A 23289-nucleotide genomic window follows, 5' to 3' on the forward strand; every position below is an offset into this window, starting at 1 on the left:
CACATTATATGGGCTACACTAACGTGACGTTTAGGCGATTCGTTTAACTATTATACGTGATGTACGTTTTTTTTTTGGGGGGGGGGGGGTAATGAAAGTGTTTCAAAACGCGACATTAATTTCTTGATGACCTAATAATTCACTTAACTAACTCTTATCAGAATAACTTACTTTGTGGTATATTGTAAGACTTTAATTGAAAATAGTAAAAAACTGACATTAGTTTACCAAAGTCTGCTGACAAGCATGGTATGAAGTTTGTTTTAAAGCTGAGATATTTATAATAAGAATGGAGAATCAGGGATAAACCACTGAAAATACAAAAAACAAGATGACTAGAATATTGTTTGTAGAACTACTTTGTGAATTCTTATTTGTGTAACCGATAAAAAATATTACTTTGCAAATGGCAAATTAATATACTATAAAGAAACTAGTTGTTTGTAAGATTTAATGTGATGAGACACAATAGAAGCATATAACAGTGGGGAGGGAAATAACTAAAGTGTGAAGAAATAGGAAAGCAACAAATTTCCAGTATAAACAAAAATACAATGTGTATCCGTGCATTGTTTTATTTTGTTATATACAGTAAACGTGGTCCTTATTTACATTTAATTCTCTAATATTTTTATTTTCATTTAACTTTGATAGACAGAATATTCTAATATATGTACAATAAAACCCCAGTTTTCTCGAAGGGTTTGTTTAAAAAACCACTGAAAGGACACTAGACAGAAATAATAATAATTACTATAAAAATGCAAGGAAATATCACAAGTTAGGTCTAATGGGCTAGGAGGTTCTTGCTTAACTATATAGCTTGGAAACACCCTTAAACCTAAAGCCATAAAATATCTCCATCTCTTCATCAGCTAAGTACTTCCAGCTAAATATTTCTAGTTATGGGACTTTTGACCCATTGAACATTTCATTAAAAACAACAACGAAACGAGTATTGATACATAAAGTGCAAGTTAAATACGTGTTACGTCTGTGCTCGTTTGTTAATTTTTCGTAGAAATTCTTTCCGAGAAACTTCAGCGATACAAGTCGTTTTTTTAAATAAAACTAGTTTATTCTTTCTCAATTCAACTTTGCGATACACTTAATTTCCACAGTCACTTTAACTTAAACACATGCTAGAATTCACAACGATTCACGCACTTTACTCACGGCTTGACTCGATTATCTGTCTCTATATCTCTCTGTCTGCAATTCAATTCCGAATGAATGTCTCCTTTATCTGGCGCGCTTATATACAATAAAAGCGCGGGCGTAGCACGTACTAGCCTCTTCGCGAATCTTCTAGACACTCATCACGTGTTACCAGAGTCACATAACTTCCGCTGTCGTAACATACGTATTTACCAACTTTAAGTCGACCATTCCTAATAAGAACTTTATGTTAAGGTCAGAAAATCTGATAAAAGTGAGGCGGTTAAAGATATTGATATAAGCGTCTAAACTGAAAAAAAAGAAGAAAGTTACACATAAACATTCATCCGCCACTTTACTGCAATAGAATCGTTTGAGTAATTGTTAAAATATTTTGATGCTATTGTTGGTGACAAAGATAGGTGTAATTTGATAAAATGCATGGCTTTTTTGTTTAACCTATAACTGAGAAGATAAAGCGTGACATTAACCGATACTGTTGTTTTCAACTAGATCATCTATTGTTATGATAAAAATCATATTAAACTGTAGATTTTTTTATTATCACCTTATTTTGCATATTAAGAATTTCAAATTATAGGTGTGTGTAGAAATAGATTTCGGCCCTATCTTTTTTCTGCTACAAGTTAAGTTAAGGAGACCATTCGTCAACACCGAAACTCATCAGCTAGGATAAACTATGATAGCCCAAAAAAATCATCTCACGCGCCATCTATTTATGGAGTAAAAACTAATGTTACGGTTTTGAATGCTGACAGCTAAGGCATCACTGAAAATCAATAGCCGAATAATTAGAAATGATATATTACCTTCATACAACCTTTGTTTAATAGATGCTTATCACCTCCAATTAATAGACAAACAAAGAAAATATATGTTTTAAAGAATAAATAAACTGAACTTTTTTGTCGGTTAACAAGCAAATAAGGGGCGCGATATATTAAAATGTGATATCTCTTCTATGAAGGCAATGATACCGAATCTTTCTTACTGATATCCTATAGAAACATTTCATCGTATATGTGAAGACAAACAAACCTAACGCTTACTGTTTTTTAACACGGTTTCAGGTTACAGAGACTGGTACATCCCAAGAAACGTCTTTCCATAAATATTCTGGACTTTTCAGATTAATAATCTTCGTTTATCGTTTTCTATGTAGTACCCCCAAGTTTTCAAAGGTGAAGTTCCAGATCAGGAAAAGGAACAAAATTTTAAAACTGCTTTGGGATACCTAGAAGGATATCTGGAAAAGTCAACATACGTGGCTGGAGACAAGCTTACTCTGGCTGACATCTCCATAATAGCTTCACTCTCAATGATGGATGTAAGTTTCATATCAAAAGTAGCGATAAACCCTTCAAGTTATTTATGGAGATTTCTTGGTGATAATGTTAAACTGTACTTTGTTGTTATCCAGTGCCATAAAATATAGTACACATCTAATTATACATTAAGTCATTCTACCGATAGGCATGTACACGTGTCATTGTTTGATTTGATTGTCCAAATTGTTAAGCTCATCTAGAATATTATGTATGCATACATTTTATAGTTAACAAAATATCTGTCAAAAAAGAGATTCTATTGCCTGGTAAGCTAATGTTGATCATCAATCAGTTTGGACAATTTCAAAGCAAAGTATTTTCACTATTTTGTATGCAATAATTAAACAGGGCCCAACTAAACTTAAACTGACAGAGTTTTGGCTTTTTAGTTTGATTTATATCTTTTTTCCAATTCCGCGTATGAACCCTTTTTTGTTTATTTGTTGCATTTGGTATTCGTATAATTTTCTCGATGTTGTTAAGTCATTGTTTGTTGTATTATTGCGTAGATGATGGTGATGTTGTAAAAGTTTAAAAAAAGTTAACGCATGGAAAAAAATGTTTTTAATCCATGAGAATTGTTGTATCGTTGAATTTTAGTTATGTTTTATATATTGATACACCACTTTTTCATTTCAACAGGTACTGGATTATGAATACGGCAGTTATCCTAAAATCTCTGTCTGGATGGCCAAAGTTAAAGAAGAAATTCCAGACTATAAAACTACGAATGACGAACCTATTCAAGCATTCAAGGCCTGGGTGAAGTCTAAACAAACATAGTAAAGATGTCGTTCAACTTAGAACGTTAAAGTGATTTACTGTAAGGGCCATTGAAATAATAATAATAATAATAAATGTATGTGGACATTTTTTGCAAACAGATGAATGCTTGAATTATCATTCCACACACTTAAAGTTATCGAACTGAAAGTCATTATAATGACGGTGAATGACTGGGATGTACTTTATGATAACAAGCAAGAACACCACGGTCACTATTGTGTAATATTCCGTCTTTCCCATAGAGTAAGAGTAAGGTCTGCTAAACAGAAAATTCAACAGGTATAATATTATGAAGTACAGGTTAATTTGTTTTTGTTGGAATCCGACTGAGTCCGTCAACAAAGAAAGAGTCAGTACAAAAACTGCACAACAACAGTCTTTATTAAGGTAAACACAAATGAGGCACAAAAACAATACACTGATACAAAGGTAGGTGTCTGTATGGATGTGTTGAACCAGTGAGAAACGGGTAGAAAACCTTTAATGTTTTTTTCGCTAGTCCAGTGTGAGCCCCTTTGTAAGCTACACTAAAATAAGGTTAAAAAATCATGAAAATATTCACAGTTATAACAAATTAAACTGGTATGAAATTAAGTTTAAAAAAGCTCTAAATCTGAGAAAAATCTCAGGAAACACTAATCTGCTTAAATCTCTACAAAAAGCTGAAATCTCATCTAAAATCTAACAGGCGAGCATCTGACTTAAAGAACAAAATACGATAACAAAACTAGGATGCTCACTCCATGCTCCTCGTACACTTGACCTAGAGCCATATGATTTGAGTGTAGGGACTTATACATTCTGGGTCATTAAACGATTAGCTGACAGAAAAAGACAGCCATCCAATCCAAGTCTCAAGACATCACAGTGAAGTAAAAGCTATTTTCCCTGCAAAAGATTACACTAATGACCAATTAGTGAATTCAAGTCCCGTGTGCAGCTAGATTAAGAAATCGTGTTGTCTACTTGGGCGACTTGCTGCATTCAAACTAAACTGAAAGAAAAACAGAAAGTTAACATGTGAATTTTTCAAAACAAGTGGGCAGCTAACTAATGGTACTGGCTTGTATCGTAATGTTATTTTGCTGCATAATTTAGTATCACATTACTGCATAGTCATAACATCTTGATTTTTCTAGAGACTTGGGGAAATAAAAATATTGTATAAACATCAGTAACTTATTGACTAAATAACCAGACAGTTAATTAGTTCAGTGCTGGATACTTTGTTGATTTTGTGCCATAAATACAAGGGGAAATTTAACAAATAAGTAACTATCGAGTTTTATTTGTGAGTTAGACCTTTCACTTGGTTATCATTATTTCATGAAACCATGTAACTTATAAACCTTATCATTAACCCATGGGGTGGGGGGTGGGGACTTTCAGTTCAAAAACTAAAATGCTTTACTTTTCATTAAGTGGATTGGATTTTGCATTATATATATATCAAATAATAAAAAGTAACTTTCCCAATGATAGAAATCGTTACAGGCTAATGTTAGGAGTGAGATTATTTGGGTGAAAATAAAATAGAATCTAGATTAAACTTCAAGATCATGACACTTGCTCAAAGTGAGATGAAAAGAAGAACAAGATTTCAATACTTCATTGGTGTCACTTTGAATATATCCAACAGCTTATTCGATCTTGTTTTCAATGCAATTTATTTTTGTTCTTAATTCTTCTTTAACTATGATGTTTTTCTTTTAATTAATTTTCTAAATTTCTGCCTATTACCTTTTGATCTTCTTTTAAGTTTCTATAAATTTCTTCTTGTTCTTTTAATCTTCTTTCAATTTAATTTTGGTCTTCTTTTAAGGCACTATCTAATTTTGACGTCTAAAAATGCAGAGAGAATATAACAAATTCAATGAGGTAGAAAGCAATACCGGTGACAAAATAAAACATCTGGAAAATAAATTTCTAAATGCAAAGTTGAAACCAACCACACTTCTCTCTGCATCTGCTCAAGAATTTCAAACCAAAACACAATTAACCACCTGTTCAACAATTAACAGTGTCACTACTGTGACAACTATGACTACAAAATATTTCTGGACTACTTCAGATATATCACTACCTCATCAAGTTCCAGAATTTATTAGACTGGTTGAACAACATTCCTCAATAGTAAAAAGAACTGACTATGACACAAAGTTACTATGGGAGGCATATATGGCTCTGTTAGAAATCATTTCCAAAGTGAATGGAAGAAACAGTGTACAACAGAGTATTCATTCTGTTGCTCATTTAAATGGACCAGCTTTAACAACGCTAAACAACCTTCAGCTGAGAAGTAACAACTATATCAAGCATTGGTGGTTGCCTTATGAAAGAGGCTTGAAATTAAACACCAGAAAGAAGTTTCCAAAGCAAAATTTAGGAGCAGAGTAAGGGGGAAGGACAAGACCTTAGTCAAATTTGCGAAATATATGAAAAGGTTTGCATAATTATCTTACCTGAATCTCCATGTGAAACGATGAACTCATTGCCATGTGACAAATTCACAGTGAATGAGGTGTTAAAGAAACTGTCCAATTTACAACGCAACTCGTATCTATTAAATCACACATAAACAATTAAATCGCCATCAAGAGATTATGGGAACATCAAATCAAGTAGTGTGGAAATATTAACTCTTTCTGGTGGAAATGTAGAAGAATTCAACGAATTAATTAAATAACTGTTTACTCAGTATGGAAAAAGTTAAAACAGAAAACAATAGGTGTTTCAACTGCAATTTAAAGATATGTGTTTTCAGGAATTGTAAAAAAAAGCATGTAATCAATTAAAACTGCTTTAAAAGGATGTCTAAAACAGAACTGTTGTAAGCACAGGAATCAAGGGCATTACAACTGGACCATGGAAAATCAACAGATGGTAATAAGTCAAAGAGACAATACCCTAAGGATGAGTCCCATATCCCAAACAGATCAAAGGAACAAAGAAAAGCTAACCAAACACTGAAATATAGAAATTAACTGGTCTTAAGTGGCGAAATACAGCTGAGAATAATTTATCTGCCCCATTTGAGATAAGAATTTCATCATGTAAATAAACCAGTTCACAAGTTAATGTATACATTGAAGGAAACCATTATATTGTGTTAATTGACAATTTTTATATAGCTGAATTTGTTTTATACAACCTGGTTATGAAAAGTAAGAAATTGTCTCCAGAGATAAAGAAAGGAGATGGATTGATGCAAACAAAAAGTGGACATGAAGTTTCAACATGAGGAAAGTTACAAGTCACCCTCACTATGGGAAGCTTCCTTACACCAGGTGATGTGTGGACAATTAACATCAAGGATGAGCGCATATAGGGAATAGACTTCACGAGGAAACCTGAATTTAAAATTAGACTTTTGACAGATATTTTCACAGTGTATGTGTTACATGACAATTACTACACTAGAGGTTGAGCCAAACACTCCAGCATATCCTGAGGGAATAAAGGCTGTGTAAGAACACTCATGAATCTGAAGAATAAAGATGTCATTATTAGGGCCATTAACACAGCAAACTATGAAGTCATTTCTGGATAGTACATTGGGAGTTGTAAAGCTGCACAGATAGTATTTCCACATCAAAGAGCATTAGTAGTAGCTACCTTCCAGACAAATTATAGGAGGTCTGACGTCAAATACTTGCATGACGAAAACCTACCATCTCACTTACATAATATAATATTAAGAGACCCTCTCCAATGAATCTCATGACTTAGGCAAGACAAATAAAATATCTAATAAAACTGATACTGGAGATTAAACCCAATAAAACTCCTAGTTACAAGACAGGCTAAGTTTCTAAATGAAATAGAAATCATGAGGGAAAAAATCATGAGTGGCAAATATTGAGCATCGCGCTTTGTATTGTGAAGAACGATGGATCCACAAAGCTCTGTATAGACTAACAGGAGGTGAATAAAGTCACAAAAAATTATTCTTATCACTGCCAAGGATTGACTGTACTAAGATCGATTCTCTTCAGAATTGGCTAACACCACTGAATTTGCATGATGTAAGACTTGAACTGTGATCTAATTATCACCATTTTGTAAAATCCCTCTCATACATAGTTCGTTCACACAAACTATTAGAATAACCAAACACGTTTTGCTAGGCTGCATATTGTGAAAAAGCATTCAAAAAAATTGAAGAAAGACTAACCTCCACTCTTATACTTGTATAGCTAACTCTTGAAGATCCCCTCGTAAATACAGATGACGCTGATTTTACAGTGAGAGCAGTGTTATCACAAGCACATCATCATCAAAAACATGTGATTACTTACAATAATAAGGCAATGTGTGCTGCAGAAGATGGTATCGTATAATTCAAAAAGAAACGCTGAGTGTCACTTGAGCCCTGAGTAATTTCCATCATTACCCATATGGATATAAATTTACACTCTATATACATCATGCAGCGTTAAAGAGACTGATAAATTTCCAAAATTGAGAAGACCATATAGCAAGATGGCTCCAAGAACTTCAGGAGTACAATTCTATCACCGTGCAACATCCTGGATGGAACCACTGAAATGCTGATGCATTATACCATCTTATTGCTTTCAATTTCTTTCTCCTCGTTAGCTAAGTTAGGTTGATACGAAACAATACTTGAATCGGCCTCCAACTCATCAGCTGAGATGAGATGAAACAAAACAATACTCGCACTGAATTAAATGAATTTTATGTTTAAATTGTGCAATGAAAAACTTCGTTTGTGGAAAATGAGAGTGAGTTTAAGAGCTCTGTCTGCAAAACTTGTGACGATGAACAAATTTTATTGTAACTAATAAGCTGTGAGTACTACTAAACATTTTAAGATAACTTATTTTCAAAGTTCATATTTGAGAATGGAATTTTTATAACTTCAAAACTGAGAATGTATGTTTTATTGAAAACTTTAGGATTGCATGTTCGATTCATGATACTACGTCCAAATATTTTACTTTGTTTTTATGAAACGTAGTGCCCCTATTAAGTAAAAGAAGCCATATCTTAATAAGTTGAAGACTACACTTTTGGAAATAACAGATTAAAGGGTGACATCTAGTGAAACTTTATATGCTTATAAAATAAATCTCCAATTTATAATAAATTATTTGATTCATCACAGTCATTTCTAATTTTATTTGTATAATAAAATATAGAAACAGAGATTAAAGCCATTTATCTTGCATACTGCCTTCATAGAAGATACCTGAAACAATTTCAAGAACTCTTTATAAATAATTAGTGATTACAGTATAAAATCAAAAGGCCATTGAAACAACAGTGTATGTGTGTGTGTGTGTGTGCGCGATATCACAAAAGCATGTTGATTTTAGTGAAAGAAAAAGTGTTCAGTTTTACGTGTTACCGTCTTTCGTAATTTCATCTCCATTCGTTTTTCCTCATTAATTCATTAACATTATTGGCCAGAATGATTTTGGTAAAATTATGTATATTTCCTCAATTTTAAAAAGATATTCTACGGATGTTATAAAAATTGTTAGAAAAAATAGAATAAATATATCAAATGTGCTGCTACCTGTTGTTGAAATATACAATTATTTAAATGCAATCCGTTATGCGTTTTGTCGACACAACATTCCCATTCACAAGAAATTAATAATGAATTGTTACGTCTTAAATATACTAAATAAATGGAAATTGAGCAAATTTTCATTCCATAAATGGAGTTAGAAAGAAAAACTCACCTAGAAATGAGTATTATAAAAAGAAAGATCCTAGCTGAGGAAACGTCAGATCTATACCATCATATTTCTTGGTTGATCATGAACTATTTGTTAGGCTGGGTTCAAGATTCCTACAGAAAACAACAACAACTGTCTATACATTTCTTAAAGGAACTGAGTCAACAAATGTACGTATAGACTCTATTATTGTTGTTTTAATATTCAACAAATTTTCTTTGTTGAAATGCTTCTGCTTTGTTAGATGAATATATTAAAAATATTTGTTTTATTTAAATATTATATTTCGCTTGAATCAGAATTTTTAACAGTAAATATAATTCGATATATGCATATAATAATTTGCCATTAGAAAATTATCGTTTCATGCGTCTAACCAAAAATATATTTAACAGAAAGTAAATCACTAATTAGTTTCTGTATTTTTACATAAATGAAAGTATGATCTGTTGGTATCGCTGGACTATTAATAACAATTCGCGTGAAATTATCGCCATAAAATTTCGATTTCTACATTAGCATAATTAGTATTTTAATAAAATAATGATAAAACTTTTATTGGTTTTGAAATATGCAGCTCCAAAATATAGCGATAAATTCACGTCCTTTGGCGATATATATACCTTTCTTTAGGAGAAAGTGAAAATGGGTTTATAAGGCTTCCGTGAGCACAATACAGCTACATCATTATGCAGCTTTGTGCGTAACAACAAACAACCAAAATGTACAATTTATTACAATACGCTAACCCTGAAATTTCTTTATATTTCATAACAGTAATATTTTCTTGGTTTGTCTCTTACTTGTCGTTACAACAAAATGTTTATGATCACGACTACAATATGACATATTTCAATTTTCCTGGAGTCGAAAGCGCCACCTCACGGACACCAAGCAAACATCTACTTTTATCACCTGGAAACGAAACATCATCTACACATATGCTCTATGCGTATGGATATAAGTTTGTGAGCGTTTTGATTATTTCTAATGTCGACCAATCGTTTATGATATGTAATTCGGATTAAATACTATATATTGCGCCATCTATTGGTTATTGTCTAAAAATGTGATATACGTTTATAAATTTCGGATTTTAACACTAGGAATATTTCGAACATAAAATAATGAACAATTTCCTATTCTAATAATGATGGCATTATAAAAGCTGTAAAAATACCGATCTGTGACAAATATAGTTATAAAAAAACAAGATGGTAAAAAATAGTGATTTAAGAAAATAATTTGCATTTAAGGGTTCATAACGCTAAAATTCGAGGTTCGACTCTTACACTAATATTTAGTTAATGCAGCTAGCTGCGTTATCGGTTTAGACCGAAGAACTTATTTATGTTAACACCCAAGAACACCTGCGAGAAGGATGCCCCCCATGCGGCTCAGTTCTAAGTCTATGGGCTTATAACGCTAAAAATCGGCTTTCGATACTCGCGGTGGTCAGAACACAGATAGCTCATTGTGTAGCTTTGCGCTTAATAACCAACAGACAGAAACAAGAAAAGCATTGTTATTGGTATAACAATGTTAGTGAACATTGTTTTTTAATGCAAATATTAGTTAATACTATTAGTTCTCTTACAAAATTAACAGGAAAAAATAACATCCTTCTTGCTTTGTAACCAGTACAATAAGTATACTTTATATATAAAGTATTTGGCAGGGATATGAGATAGGCTATGAAGGAACTCGACATCATTCACCACAAGCTCTTGTTTGACCGAATGGTGGGAGAATGAAAGATCTTTAAATACTTTCCAGGATTTACTACATAATATTATCATTGTTTTTTTTTTAGTTTAGAGCAAAGCCACATTGGTACATATATTGTGTCCACCGCGGGGAATCAAACCCCAGACTTCATCGTTGTAAGTTCTTAGACTTACCGCTGTCCCATCGAAGGACTAACATTATGAAAGAGAAACTTCCGTTTTTTTTCTTTAAGGTGCAAAAATTTCTACATCCAGGAGGTTAAAAGATGACCTATATAGCATCTTTGAGTTTTATCTCTAAGCTGGTTAACTGTTGTTACTTGAAGGTATCGCAAAATTTCGCTGTTGGTAATTGGTGAAGACAATGCTGTGGAAGATTTACGTATATATAAATTTCAAATCGGGGGATGACGATTATTTCATTTGATGGATGTATGAAAAATCTCGATCTTCGTTTAATATAAAACTGTCAAGCTTTTGTATAATTTATTTGTTACTAGAGTGTTTACAGAAAAAGAGTTTCTAGAATATCTAGTTTAAATTAATCTTGTCACTGAAGTGCGATGTCACGTGAACCAAACTTTTCAAATGTTTGAATAATTGTGAGCCGTAAAATTAGTGTTCGGATAAAGGTTTCTACTTAAGACTTAAACATTCGGAAATGTTTGCACGAGTTTTCATGTTTTATCAGATGTTTGTTTGCTTCAAAATTGTGGACAAAGCTACACAAACCGTCTTGGAGCCTAGTTTCAGGTGGCCGAAATTAAAATGAAGTTTAAGTCTATTGTTGCTTTAATCGAGATAGATAAAAATGACGAAATATACAAATTAAATAGGTAATTTTTACTTTTCTCTGATGCAATTCGGTATATAGTCATTCATTCATTTCATCTCAAAACTAGAAAACTTTCAAGAAGTTTTGCTTCCCTTCCCCTCGAGGTAGATCAGCGGTAAGCTTGAAGACTTTTAACTCTAAATATAGTAGTTCGATACTCGCGCTGGGTCCCATCGCAGATAGCCCATTGTGTAACACTGTGCTTAAACACAAACAAACAAACAAACAAACAAAAGTTCAAGGAGTTTCAACTAATGATAGAGGAAATACAATTGGGTGAAATGGTTTCATTGTCAGTACAGGTCATTCATAGTTACATCTTTTAAAATTGGGTGAAGTGGTTTCATTGTCAGTACAGGTCATTCATAGTTACATCTTTTAAAATTGGGTGAAGTGGTTTCATTGTCAGTACAGGTCATTCATAGTTACATCTTTTAAAATTGGGTGAAGTGGTTTCATTGTCAGTACAGGTCATTCATAGTTACATCTTTTAAAATTGGGTGAAGTGGTTTCATTGTCAGTACAGGTCATTCATAGTTACATCTTTTAAAATTGGGTGAAGTGGTTTCATTGTCAGTACAGGTCATTCATAGTTATATCTTTTAATTGAGTTATGTCTAACGTCTGGTATAAAAAATGTGCAAGTAATTATGCGTGGTGGTTCTTGAAAGAGAAGAACAATGAATATATTGTAGGTTAAACCACTAAAGACAACAAAGTATTAATTACAGATATATATATATATATTAATACATACTATCGTTAATACAACGTTTCGGGCAACGCCGTTCTTCAAATAGCTACACATATCAGAAAAAGGGCGTTGCTCGAAACGTTGTATCAATAACGGTGTATATTAAAATTCATATTGTCTGTAATTAATACCTTGATGTCTTCGAGGATTTAACCTACAACATACTCATTGTATATCCAACGTACGGTTGTACTACCCAACATTATACAGCAGTGTGTTTTAAACAATTATTTGTTGTAGTATATACAAAAATAACCTTCAAAAGTTCATGATATACTTTAGGGCATGTTGCTTTTGTGCAGATGTTAGACAAAAATGTACCAAGTATTTAATTTACCCAAGTCTAACCTCACAACACTGGTTTGTTTTGAATAACATTTAAACCGTGAAACAAGTTTAAAATAGTGTATTCAAATCAATAATAATCGAAGTTTACTCACAATGATACATATATTTACATAAAGTAAAGTATACGTTTGATAAAGAGGGTATGTGACAAGGACAAATGAAACATTATTATGGCCATAACTTAAAACATACTAAAATGTGTAACATGTGTGAAATTGAATTTCCGTTCGTTGCTAAAATCAAAAGTGATCCTGCGAAGAAAAGTGGCACAGCGGTAAGTCTACAGACCTATAACGCTAAAAACCGGGTTTCGATACCCGTGGTGGACACAGCACAAATAACCCTTTGTGTAGCTTTGTGCTTAACTACAAACTAACAAACAATAAACCCCAGCGAGAAAAAACGTTACTACGTGTACCAATACACAAAGAACATCCGACGTGAGTGAAAAGTCTTATTTGTTTGTTTGTTCTTTTTAGCGTAAAGCTACACGTGGAGCTGTTTGCGCTGTGCCCACAGAGGGTTCCTGAAAAGACTGTTTGCTAGTTGAACAGGAAAGGTCTCTTTGATTCTTCTTTTTAATATTAGTCCTTGTCTTATTGTTTTAGCTTTTACCTTTTTATTTGATGGTTTATTTCTATAGCATATAATGTAGCACCTGAATATTCGCTGCCACAACTTTGGTGGCATTTAACAATAAATCAGTAAGTTTAAATAGATATATATAAACTAATAAAACAAAAGTGAATGTATATTTAGAAAAATACAACTTGCTTTCCATTAAACAGAATTAGAAATAGGTTCTGGTATGACCTAATGGTTAGCATGCGAGACTGTGAATCTGAGGTTCCGTGGTCCAAGCTCCGCAGTTTGGGAGCCGAGGGTGCATGATAAGAGTGATAGTCAAATCCCACTATTCTGTCTGACAAGAGGCCAAGAGTTCGCTGCGAGTGGTGTTGACTAGTTGTCTACCCTCTAAATCAATTACTTGAGAATTAGGGACGGCTAGCGTAGCTTTGTACAAAATTGAACAATCAAATTTTTTCTTCATTTGTGTGCTTTGTTTGTATCCCTCTTTACAGCTCCTTTCCTACTCACGACCTGTGAACACCCATAACCGGTTTTGAAACTAACAGAGCGTAACGTTTCGGCTTAGCAACAACAGCTTTTGGAGAGAAAAAAAGACTGAAGACCCTAGTAACAAGCCATCGTATATACAGGACCATGAAGAATGTTACGTACGACCATCTGACCTTTTATTCAAGCATTGTTATAATGGGACGACCCACCCAAGACAGCACAAAATCTAAATTTTTTATTTACATGATAAAATGGCGAGCGTGACAGCATGGATCATTGATCTGTATACTGTATCTAATGGTGTAGACACATAAGGGCCCCTTTTCTTTAGAGAAACAGCTGTTAGTTTAACTTCAGTTATTTACTCTTGATTAATATAAGACATATACAGGCAAAGAATTGATGAAAGTGTGATAACCTGATAAATTTAAATTTGCTATGACCTGATAACTTTAAACTTAGATTTGACCTTCTGTATTTAAGGATGAATACGGCCTGATAGCTTTAAACTTGGATGTTACATGATAGATGTAAAGTTGATTATGAACTGATAACTTAAAACTTGGATGTTTCATGACAGATGTAAAGTTTGCTATGACGTAATAACTTTAAACTTAGATGTGATTTGCTAGATTTAATGTTGAGTATGACCTGATAATTTTAAACTGAGACGTTATGTGATAGATATAAAGTTGAGTATGACCTGATAATTTTAAACTTGGACGTTATGTAAAAGATATAAAGTTGAGTATGACCTGATAATTTTAAACTGAGACGTTATGTGATAGATATAAAGTTGAGTATGACCTGATAATTTTAAACTGAGACGTTATGTGATAGATATAAAGTTGAGTATGACCTGATAATTTTAAACTGAGACGTTATGTGATAGATATAAAGTTGAGTATGACCTGATAATTTTAAACTGAGACGTTATGTGATAGATATAAAGTTGAGTATGACCTCATAATTTTAAACTTGGACGTTATGTAAAAGATATAAAAATTGAGTATGTCCTGATAATTTTAAACTGGGATATAACGTGTTAGATTTAAACTTCAGTTTTTGAGATTTTCTTATGAAGAGGATGTTTTTGTACGAGTAAATTTAGGATGCAACTTTGTGCGACGTCCGTCCGTAGGCAGCTTACCAGGTATTTTAAACAATTTGAAAGCAGTCACTAGAAAATCTCCAATCTCTGATTTATTGACTGAAGAATATGAAAAACACACACACACACAGAATAGTTAGTTCTAATGACCAAAAACAAGATTTGTAAAATGTGTTAATATGTCTGAAATGGTTCATACAAGATTTGTAAAACGTGTTAATATGTTTGAAATGGTTCACACAAGATTTTTAAAATGTGTTAATATGTTTGAAATGGTTCATACAAGATTTTTCAAATGTGTTAATATGTTTGAAATGGTTCATACAAGATTTGTAAGATATGTTAATATGTTTGAAATGGTTCATACAAGATTTGTAAGATATGTTAATATGTTTGAAATGGTTCATACAATATTTATAAAATGTGTTAATATGTTTGAAATGGTTCATACAAGATTTTTACAATGTGTTAATATGTCTGAAATGGTTCATACAAGATTTTTCAAATGTGTTAATATGTTTGAAATGGTTCATACAAGATTTGTAAGATATGTCAATATGTTTGAAATGGTTCATACAAGATTTGTAAGATATGTTAATATGTTTGAAATGGTTCATTGGCGAGTGCAACGAACTCGAACTTCTTTATTTCCTGCAGACTTGATTTTTGTTTGTTTTTTAAAATAATTTTTGAGATTCTGGTTTCTGAATTAGGACATGCTGTTGATGGAGGTCCATCTGCGCAAAGCCGTACCTAATTTTGAATTCACAGATTAGAGAGAACACCGTTAGTACAATTCACCTACCTCATAATATTTTGGATATTCTTGTCTGACCCAATAAAAAGATTTGACCTAGAATCTATAGCGCACTCTCGGCCCCAACATTCAGAACGTGATCTCAAATCGCAATCTGCGGGTCGCGAGTTCGAATCCCATCGTCGAACGTGCTCGACCTTTCAGCCTTTGTGGCTTTATCATGTGGCGGTCAATCCCATGTTTCATTAATAAAAGAAAAGTCCAGGTAGTGGTGGTGTTTAGTTGCCTACTCTCTCGTATATTACTTTTAAGTTTGCGCTATCTGCCTAATAGAATGAAGTACATGTAAATAAACAACTGTAAATGACAGTGTTTATTTTATTCGTTTTAAGGGCAAATTTTATTGTTTTCATTTAAAGAAAATTTTGTCTATCAATAACAAAACTTTCAGATATCTCTGTCATACATTACTGTATTACTCCACACTAGTACCCTATCACACATTACTCCGTTACTCTACACTAGTACCTTATCACACATTACTGTATTACTCTACACTAGTAGCCTATCAAACGTTACCTGATTAAGCCACACTAGTACACTATCACACATTACTGTATAACTCCACAATAGTATCCTATCCCACATACCATATTACTCCACAATAGTATCCAATCCCACATACTACATTACTCCACATTAGTGCCCTGTCGCACATTACTGTATTAATACACATTAGTGCTCTATCACACGATACTGTATTACTGCACACTAGTACCCTCTCACACATTAATGTATTACTCCACACCAGTGCCCTATCACACATTACTCTATTATTCTACATCAGGTCATGTACCAATGGTTGTTTATTTTCGTAATCAGTTTGTTTCTTTGTAATTAAGAACAAAGTTACACAATGGGCTATCTGTGCTCTGCCACCACGGGTATCGAAACCTGGTTTCTAGCGTTGTAAGTCCGCTGACGTACCGCTGTGCCACTGTGGAGGGAAGAAAGTAATAGTGTCATCATCACCAGGTATTCCCAGATGGTTATCCTTCCAAGTACTAACCAGGACCGAAATAAGGTATCTACGGGGATCAGACCAGACCCGGATTTTTACAATGTGGTATGAACGATGGCTTTCGTAATCAGAAGCTATCATCTGTTTATATTAAGTAGTCTATTCTAAATCAATAGCATATCTACCGTTATTAATACATTGACAACTGAGATTAGCTATTCATTTTCAAGTTCACATACCTACCTCCTCATAAATTGAAAAACTTCGCTGGCCCGTGGTTTGACACGGCACTTACATCTCGTACCGAGTCTTTAAGTTCGTCAACATAAATCGTTATCATTTTAGCTATCGACCACGAACAAATAACCGTACTGCTTGTAAAGCGAATTATATCAAATTTAATTTTATTTCGTGTGCTTCAGGTTCCTAGTAAACATGTTATCGACCTAAGATACGTTGTTCTTGATCAGATCTAGAAACTCGCAGTTTCAAATACTTTTGTACTTGTTAATTTTCTTCCTTCATAAAATTGAATTGTTAAATTCCTTCATAAGATGAATATTCTTAAGAATACCCCATTAAATGATGCTTTAGCTGTTGAACAGCTATTGTCGTTTCCTACACGTAAACAAACTTGCACAGTTTGCCTGTCACTTTTTTGGGGGGTCCCTAGGTGGGACAGCGGTAAGTTTACAGACTTACAAAGCTAGAATCTGCAGTTCGATTCCTGCGGTGGATAAAGGATATAGTACAATGTGGCTTCGGTCTAAAACGAACTAACATTTTTTTTTTGGAAATCTAGCATTTATTTTCATTTTTAGAATTGTTAAGGGATCTTTTACTTAGTACACAAGAAATATACAATTCATTTCATATTTGTAAGGTTAATTTATAACAGTATGCAATTTGGTATGCGAGTGAAAAAAATAACATTTTTACACTAAAACATTTCTAGATTCTATCGAGACCTTACTTTCATGAAAATTTATAGGTCTTGCATCATGGTGAGGTCACATGACATGCTTCCTCTAGCAAACAAACATCTAAATTATATATCTTATAACAGTACGTTACACAATCACGTTCCTTATGAGAGAGAAAGTTGATTTCATCAGGTAAATAGTCTAATTAAACCCTCATGACAGATAAAACATGATGAAATATTGTGTTCTTATGGTGTAGAAATAAAAGAAATCGCAGTAACTCACAATAATAAGAAGATTTAATGTCCCGCTTTAACGTAACAAATGTTATTTTTTATAGATCCACAAAGCTTATGATTCATAACTTTTATATTTTTCAAAAAATACCAAAAACTGTTATGAACAATTTCTCTATAGCAACCGTTTTACTTACATAACAGCTCTGACATGGTTTAGAGCAGTAATTTCAGTTTTTACATTCTTGCAGCACATTCCTAAGCCTGGAATATTTCATTTCGAAACAAAATAATTAAGAAACTTTAAAGCACGATAAAGTTATTCCTGTAAATAGAAAGATATGATACAGACATTTTCTTTAAATCTCCGTTTTGTTTTATTTTTTGTGTATTCTATTTCTATTTTTTTTATATCACAAAAAGGTTACACTTGGACTTACGTGGTAGAAATTGTGAGCCTGAAAATGACTGATGTTTTTCCGACTTGTATAGTTTAATATATTAATAACGTCGTTAAGTTCGAAGAAACAGCTCCGTATTTCTTCCTGAAATGTTCTAGACGTCTGCGTGTAAGCATTAAGTGTACAATTTAACCATAGTTGGACTTATTACAAAGAAATGAAGCCACAATATATCCGGACTGCACCCATGTGATAACATCTTCTATTGAAAAACTGCAACACAGGAAAACCCGTTAGTGTTTCACAGTATCTTATTGACTTTTGAGGAGATAAATCTCAAAAATAGATATGTAAAAACTGTATCAAAAAATGTATATGTTGTCGTGTTGTTGCTACACAAAGGGCTATCTGTGCTCTGCCCACCATATCGCAACCCGGTTTCTAGTGGTATAAGTCCGCACATATACCGCTGAAGACTACCACTATAGTTGTATTTATAAAATGGTATTGTAATGTTGTTTTTTCTCTGCCTCGGTGGTTCAGCGGTGATCTTTGGTGTTTATAACATTTAAATTTGTGGTTTGATCCCCGTGGAAGATAGAGAGCAGATAACTCTCTGTTGAACTACATGTGCTGAAGAACAAACAGCTGTTTCTCATAATAAAAACTACTCATCTCACTTGAGTTGTGAAAGACAACTTAGGTTTTACAAAATAGATATAGTGCATTAGGCTTCTAAGTCCGAGATTGTGTTTGTATCTCTATCTTTGGTGAAAAGGAAAAAAGAAAAAAACAAACAACTCTATAATATAATCGTTAAACAGTTGGTCCGCTATGTATTACCGAATGATAAATTAGGCGCGATCCCATATTATTCTTAATTTTAAGTTGAAGCTCTTTTAGCGCCATCTAGTATCGGTTATATCAAAATCTAAAGATATGCTTAGGCAAAATATCAGCAAATATATATATTTTTTTCAATTCACAACCTAACATACCTACTATATTTTAACTTTATACTAGTTCTTAGTATTTGAACATTTAATTACTTACTTTCACTGCCTAAAGTTTTTTTTGATTGGTTGTACCCTCTGGTTTAGACTGCAGTTTCGCCTTATCAGCACAACTTGGGTCAGCAAACCAAAGAAATATAGTTAGGTCCTCTTATAATGGTGATGTGTATAAAATATTGACGTAGTTTTGAGTCACACTAGAGTGATGTAAAAAGGACTCAAACCCGCATGAATATTAAAACTAAGAATCAACTGGAAGAAAGAATTGTATTATCATTTTTGTTCTTTATAACTTTACTATAGCGCAAAGTTACACGATGAACTATCTGTGTTCTTCCCACCACGGGTATCGAAACCCGATTTTTTTTAGTTATAATCTCTCAAATTCGCCGCTGAGCTATCGAGTTGGCTGGAATTGCGTAAATATATTTTAGACGTCTAACTTTGTAATAATATAAGACTCTTGACTGGAAAATTTATTTTTCGTCGAACTCCTGTATAAATAGACAGAAAAGTCTGGGATCACGTATATGCAGAGTAATATGTATTCAGTCTAACAGTTTGTTGTTGTTGTTTTTTGTTTTTTGTAGTTAAAAAATAAAATAAAATTCCAACGCAATACATTCGTATAATGCTGTGCACAGTTCTACCCTTGAAATTGTATTAAGAGCTGTAACATTTGTCGGAGTATTTTGACAAGTTCCAGATTTTTTTTTAGTTAAAGGAACAACATAACAACTTCATTCTTATTAAAATGTTTATTGTGATTTAAAACATGACAGTTTCTGTAAAATACTGCCAAGACAACACTGCTGCACAAAAGAAGGGCTAACAACCATTGTAGGCACCGTTACAAGAAAATTGAAATTCTTAGAAAGTAGTTATGACGAAAGATGAATGTAAGTAAATTTCGTGTATATCATATATCAATTTCACTAATTTTTAGTAGGACTAGAATAAATAACCACAATAAAAAAAAGCAGTGTTTGTCGAAACATAAATTAACCATTGTCGTCCTAAACAGCTTCGAGTACAAAATGCGATAATTGACTAGTTAAAACAATAAAAACAATATATATATCTCACATGCAGAGTAGAAACAAAACTTTGTGTGATAAGATAAAAAGTTTTTGTTAATCTCCATTGTTTATATTATACTAGTTATAACGTGAACAAAAAGTAAACAAAATTGCTGTTTAGACAGCGCTACGGATCACAGTCCTTCCCTCACACACAAAAACAATACTTGAAATTTTACAATGATCAACGTGTGTGTGTGTACAACAATGAAATAAAAAGTTACAGTCGAGAATTTGATCCAAGTCGTATTCAGGAAAATCCGGTCCAGCGGCTGTCATATATATTAGCTTACATATCTGACAGTTTCATTTACACGCATACTTATATACAGTTATGTTTAATGGTGCGTCTACAGGAAGTATTAAGAGAGAAGGCTCGACGAACGGTATAGTTTCTTCTTGTTTAGCATATAGTTTTCACTAATAACTAGAGGTGAGTTTCGGCCGAAACTCTTGAGCAGTCTGGCAGGTATTAAATGTCGTAGACTTAACCAACTACTACAGTCTTGCTTAAGAGTTAATACAACTTCAAAGGTCGCAACGGTGTCTGGATCGCACTTAACCTTACCAATCCGATGACACGTACTCTTTTCTTCGAGATTCACGTACAGAACGCACCCTCTGAGTCCACAAGGCTCCTTTTCTGACATGCGCAGAATATCGTGTACAATCCGCAGTATGAGATCAGATGGAATTAGCACTTCAGCGCACTGCAAGTATTTGTCCTTAGCTTCTTTTAGGCAGCGTTCTACCTTCTGTGAGAGAAGTTGACACTTGTTGTCTAAAGCATCGTCTTCCCGGAGATAAGATAAGAAGTCTTCTATAAAGAAAAACCGAAAATACTTGTACAAAAGAACACATTAAGACCTTCAATAAAGTACACATCTTAGAAATTTTCGTTAATAAATCTATTTCGACAGCTTGTAAAACGAGAGTATAAATTAAATTTTGGTTGATTAAATCTACTAGTGTGTGTGTGTGAGTGTTTTTATAGCAAAGCCACATCAGGCTGTCTGTTGTGTCCACCGAGGGGAATCGAACCCCTGATTTTAGCGTTGTAAATCCGTAGACTTACCGCTGTCCCAACGGGAGAATAAATCTACGAACCCACGAGCAAAAGCAAAGGAGAACAATTTATAATATATCAACCACACAACATCTACTATATCCATTGCCGATGAGGCCTTTCGCCCAATACCAGGGCCCATTAGGGTCGGATGAGACATAAAAGAAAAAGAAGCGTTCTAGGATGTATATTATCCGTTTTCATAAAGAACAACTGTCAGTGTGTGAATCAGATTAAGCAAGCGAATTTTTTAAGACCTAAGCAAATACGGTTTCTAGGTAAAAATTGATAACACAATATTATTAATTTTATTTTGTTTGTCTATTTACCATATTATCATTATTGTTATTATTGTATTTTGAATTAACTTTACTATCGTTGAAAATGATCTGAAGCTAATATTGGACGTCTAGGAAAATATTAATTAACAAACTCACCATGTACTTCATTCAGTGTCATTTTCATCAGATTGATGTTTAAGAAAAATCATTGTTAACTATCTTAACTATGATTTATGTCACACATTTCTAAACGAAATCTGCTCACTAAGTAACATAAAACTGTAAGTAAAATAAACACACACCTTTCGGGTCGACCGAGGATATTGTGGTATCATGGAAACCCGGACTTCTAAGAGCTGGATTCCCGTGAAGACTGTTGATTGTCAAGTTAACTTGCTGATGAATCACATCATCGAAATGATTACTTGTCCAGACAGGCAACTGCTGAGTTTTGTTCAAAACAGCTATACTGTTTGCCATGGCAAAATTTTACTTTCAACTGAGTAAAGTAATGTATGAAAGAAGAGAGGTAGTGAAGCCGAACTACCTTCGACTCTCAGTTCTCATAGAATAATCTCGACTGACACAAAAGCTACCGTAACAGCTGATATTAAAACATCGATAACCATTGCGATCTGAGAGACCAATCAAAATCAAGGGTGTTACAACGTTAGCCAATCAAAGTGTAAGAGTGGCGCCTAGCAACTGAGAACTAGGGAGACGCCGAAGTTCCGCACGTGCAGACCATGGCCTGCTGGTGTAGACGAAGGGCAGCGAGGCGCTTACAACTAAAAGCGTCTGTCACGAGCACTGAAGTGAGCGAGAGCAGTTCAATTGAAATGTGGTACCACTAGATGTTCGAGAAACTTCCAAGCTTTTGACGTGCATCACGCATGAACACAGCTGTTTTTTAAAACTAAATGCAAAAGTTACTATTTTGAACTTAATTTAACGGATTTATAGACTGAAACGTATGAACATGATCTTGTTTGGTAAATTAACTTTAATTTATGTTAATATTTAATTTTTTCCTTTTTACTATGAGTTGATACAATTTTTGACAGACAAAGATTAAAAACGCAAAACAGGGCAATATACTGGCATGTATTTATTTCAAAATAACTTTTTTAAGCATAAACGTGGTATCTTCATTTCAATGTTATGGCTACATTTTGTTTGATAATAAATGTCTCCAAAATGCGTTCCTAATCAAATATTTTTTTTTAAAGAGGGAACTAAAACATATAAATGAAATAAGTAGATATGGACGAAATTACGGTTATATCTACTTAATTTTGGTTTCTGTTTTAATTGATATATCGTTTTTTTTTGTGAAAATGGAAATACATAACTAAATAAAGAGGTGGCGAATCCGCACGTTTTGCAGAATAAAAACAAATCTAGTAAGCAATGAAGAAAATAGGCATGGAAATACAAATGTATTACAATTCCATCTGATTTTGCTTCTAGATAGCAGATTGTATTACATATTTCTACGATAGCACGTCTCTGACCTATCAATTATTTTGTCGAGTTTCTGACGGGATAATGCTTGGAGACGGCTTGAATGGGTAATGAAGAAAAACTTTAATATAAGTTTAACATAACAGCAAATGTACAACGTAAAACATTGTCGAAACGTTGTCCATTTGCTGT

The 23289-nt window shown here is 33.3% G+C and overlaps 2 protein-coding genes across 4 annotated transcripts in view; one reads left to right on the plus strand and one right to left on the minus strand.

Annotated features, from left to right (window-relative positions):
- Window positions 1–3390, plus strand: part of LOC106468951 (glutathione S-transferase 1-like) — a 6109-nt gene extending 2719 nt beyond the window's left edge. The window contains exons 2-3 of the mRNA XM_013929405.2: window positions 2342–2506; window positions 3150–3390. Coding sequence (XP_013784859.2) covers window positions 2342–2506; window positions 3150–3290 — 306 coding nt within the window. The 3' untranslated portion in view covers window positions 3291–3390. The remainder of the gene's footprint in view (window positions 1–2341; window positions 2507–3149) is intronic.
- Window positions 3391–19953: 16563 nt separating this feature from the next.
- LOC106468952 (DNA damage-inducible transcript 4-like protein) lies at window positions 19954–22564 on the minus strand. 3 transcript variants are annotated; one of them, XM_013929407.2, is made up of 2 exons: window positions 21936–22564; window positions 19954–21103 (listed from the first exon to the last, which is right to left on the minus strand). In XM_013929407.2, the coding sequence occupies exons 1-2, from the start codon at window positions 22111–22113 to the stop codon at window positions 20649–20651; spliced, it is 633 nt and encodes a 210-aa protein (XP_013784861.1). In that variant the 5' UTR covers window positions 22114–22564; the 3' UTR covers window positions 19954–20648. The 3 variants fall into 3 exon arrangements, with proteins under 3 accessions (XP_013784861.1, XP_022253060.1, XP_013784860.1); XM_022397352.1 differs by lacking the exon at window positions 21936–22564 and adding an exon at window positions 21790–21826 and having other exon boundaries at window positions 19954–21106; XM_013929406.2 differs by having other exon boundaries at window positions 19957–21106; window positions 21936–22521.
- Window positions 22565–23289: the final 725 nt, after the last annotated feature.

The sequence above is a fragment of the Limulus polyphemus genome, unplaced genomic scaffold (assembly GCF_000517525.1).
Source record: "Limulus polyphemus unplaced genomic scaffold, Limulus_polyphemus-2.1.2 Scaffold3234, whole genome shotgun sequence".
NCBI lineage: Eukaryota > Metazoa > Arthropoda > Merostomata > Xiphosura > Limulidae > Limulus > Limulus polyphemus.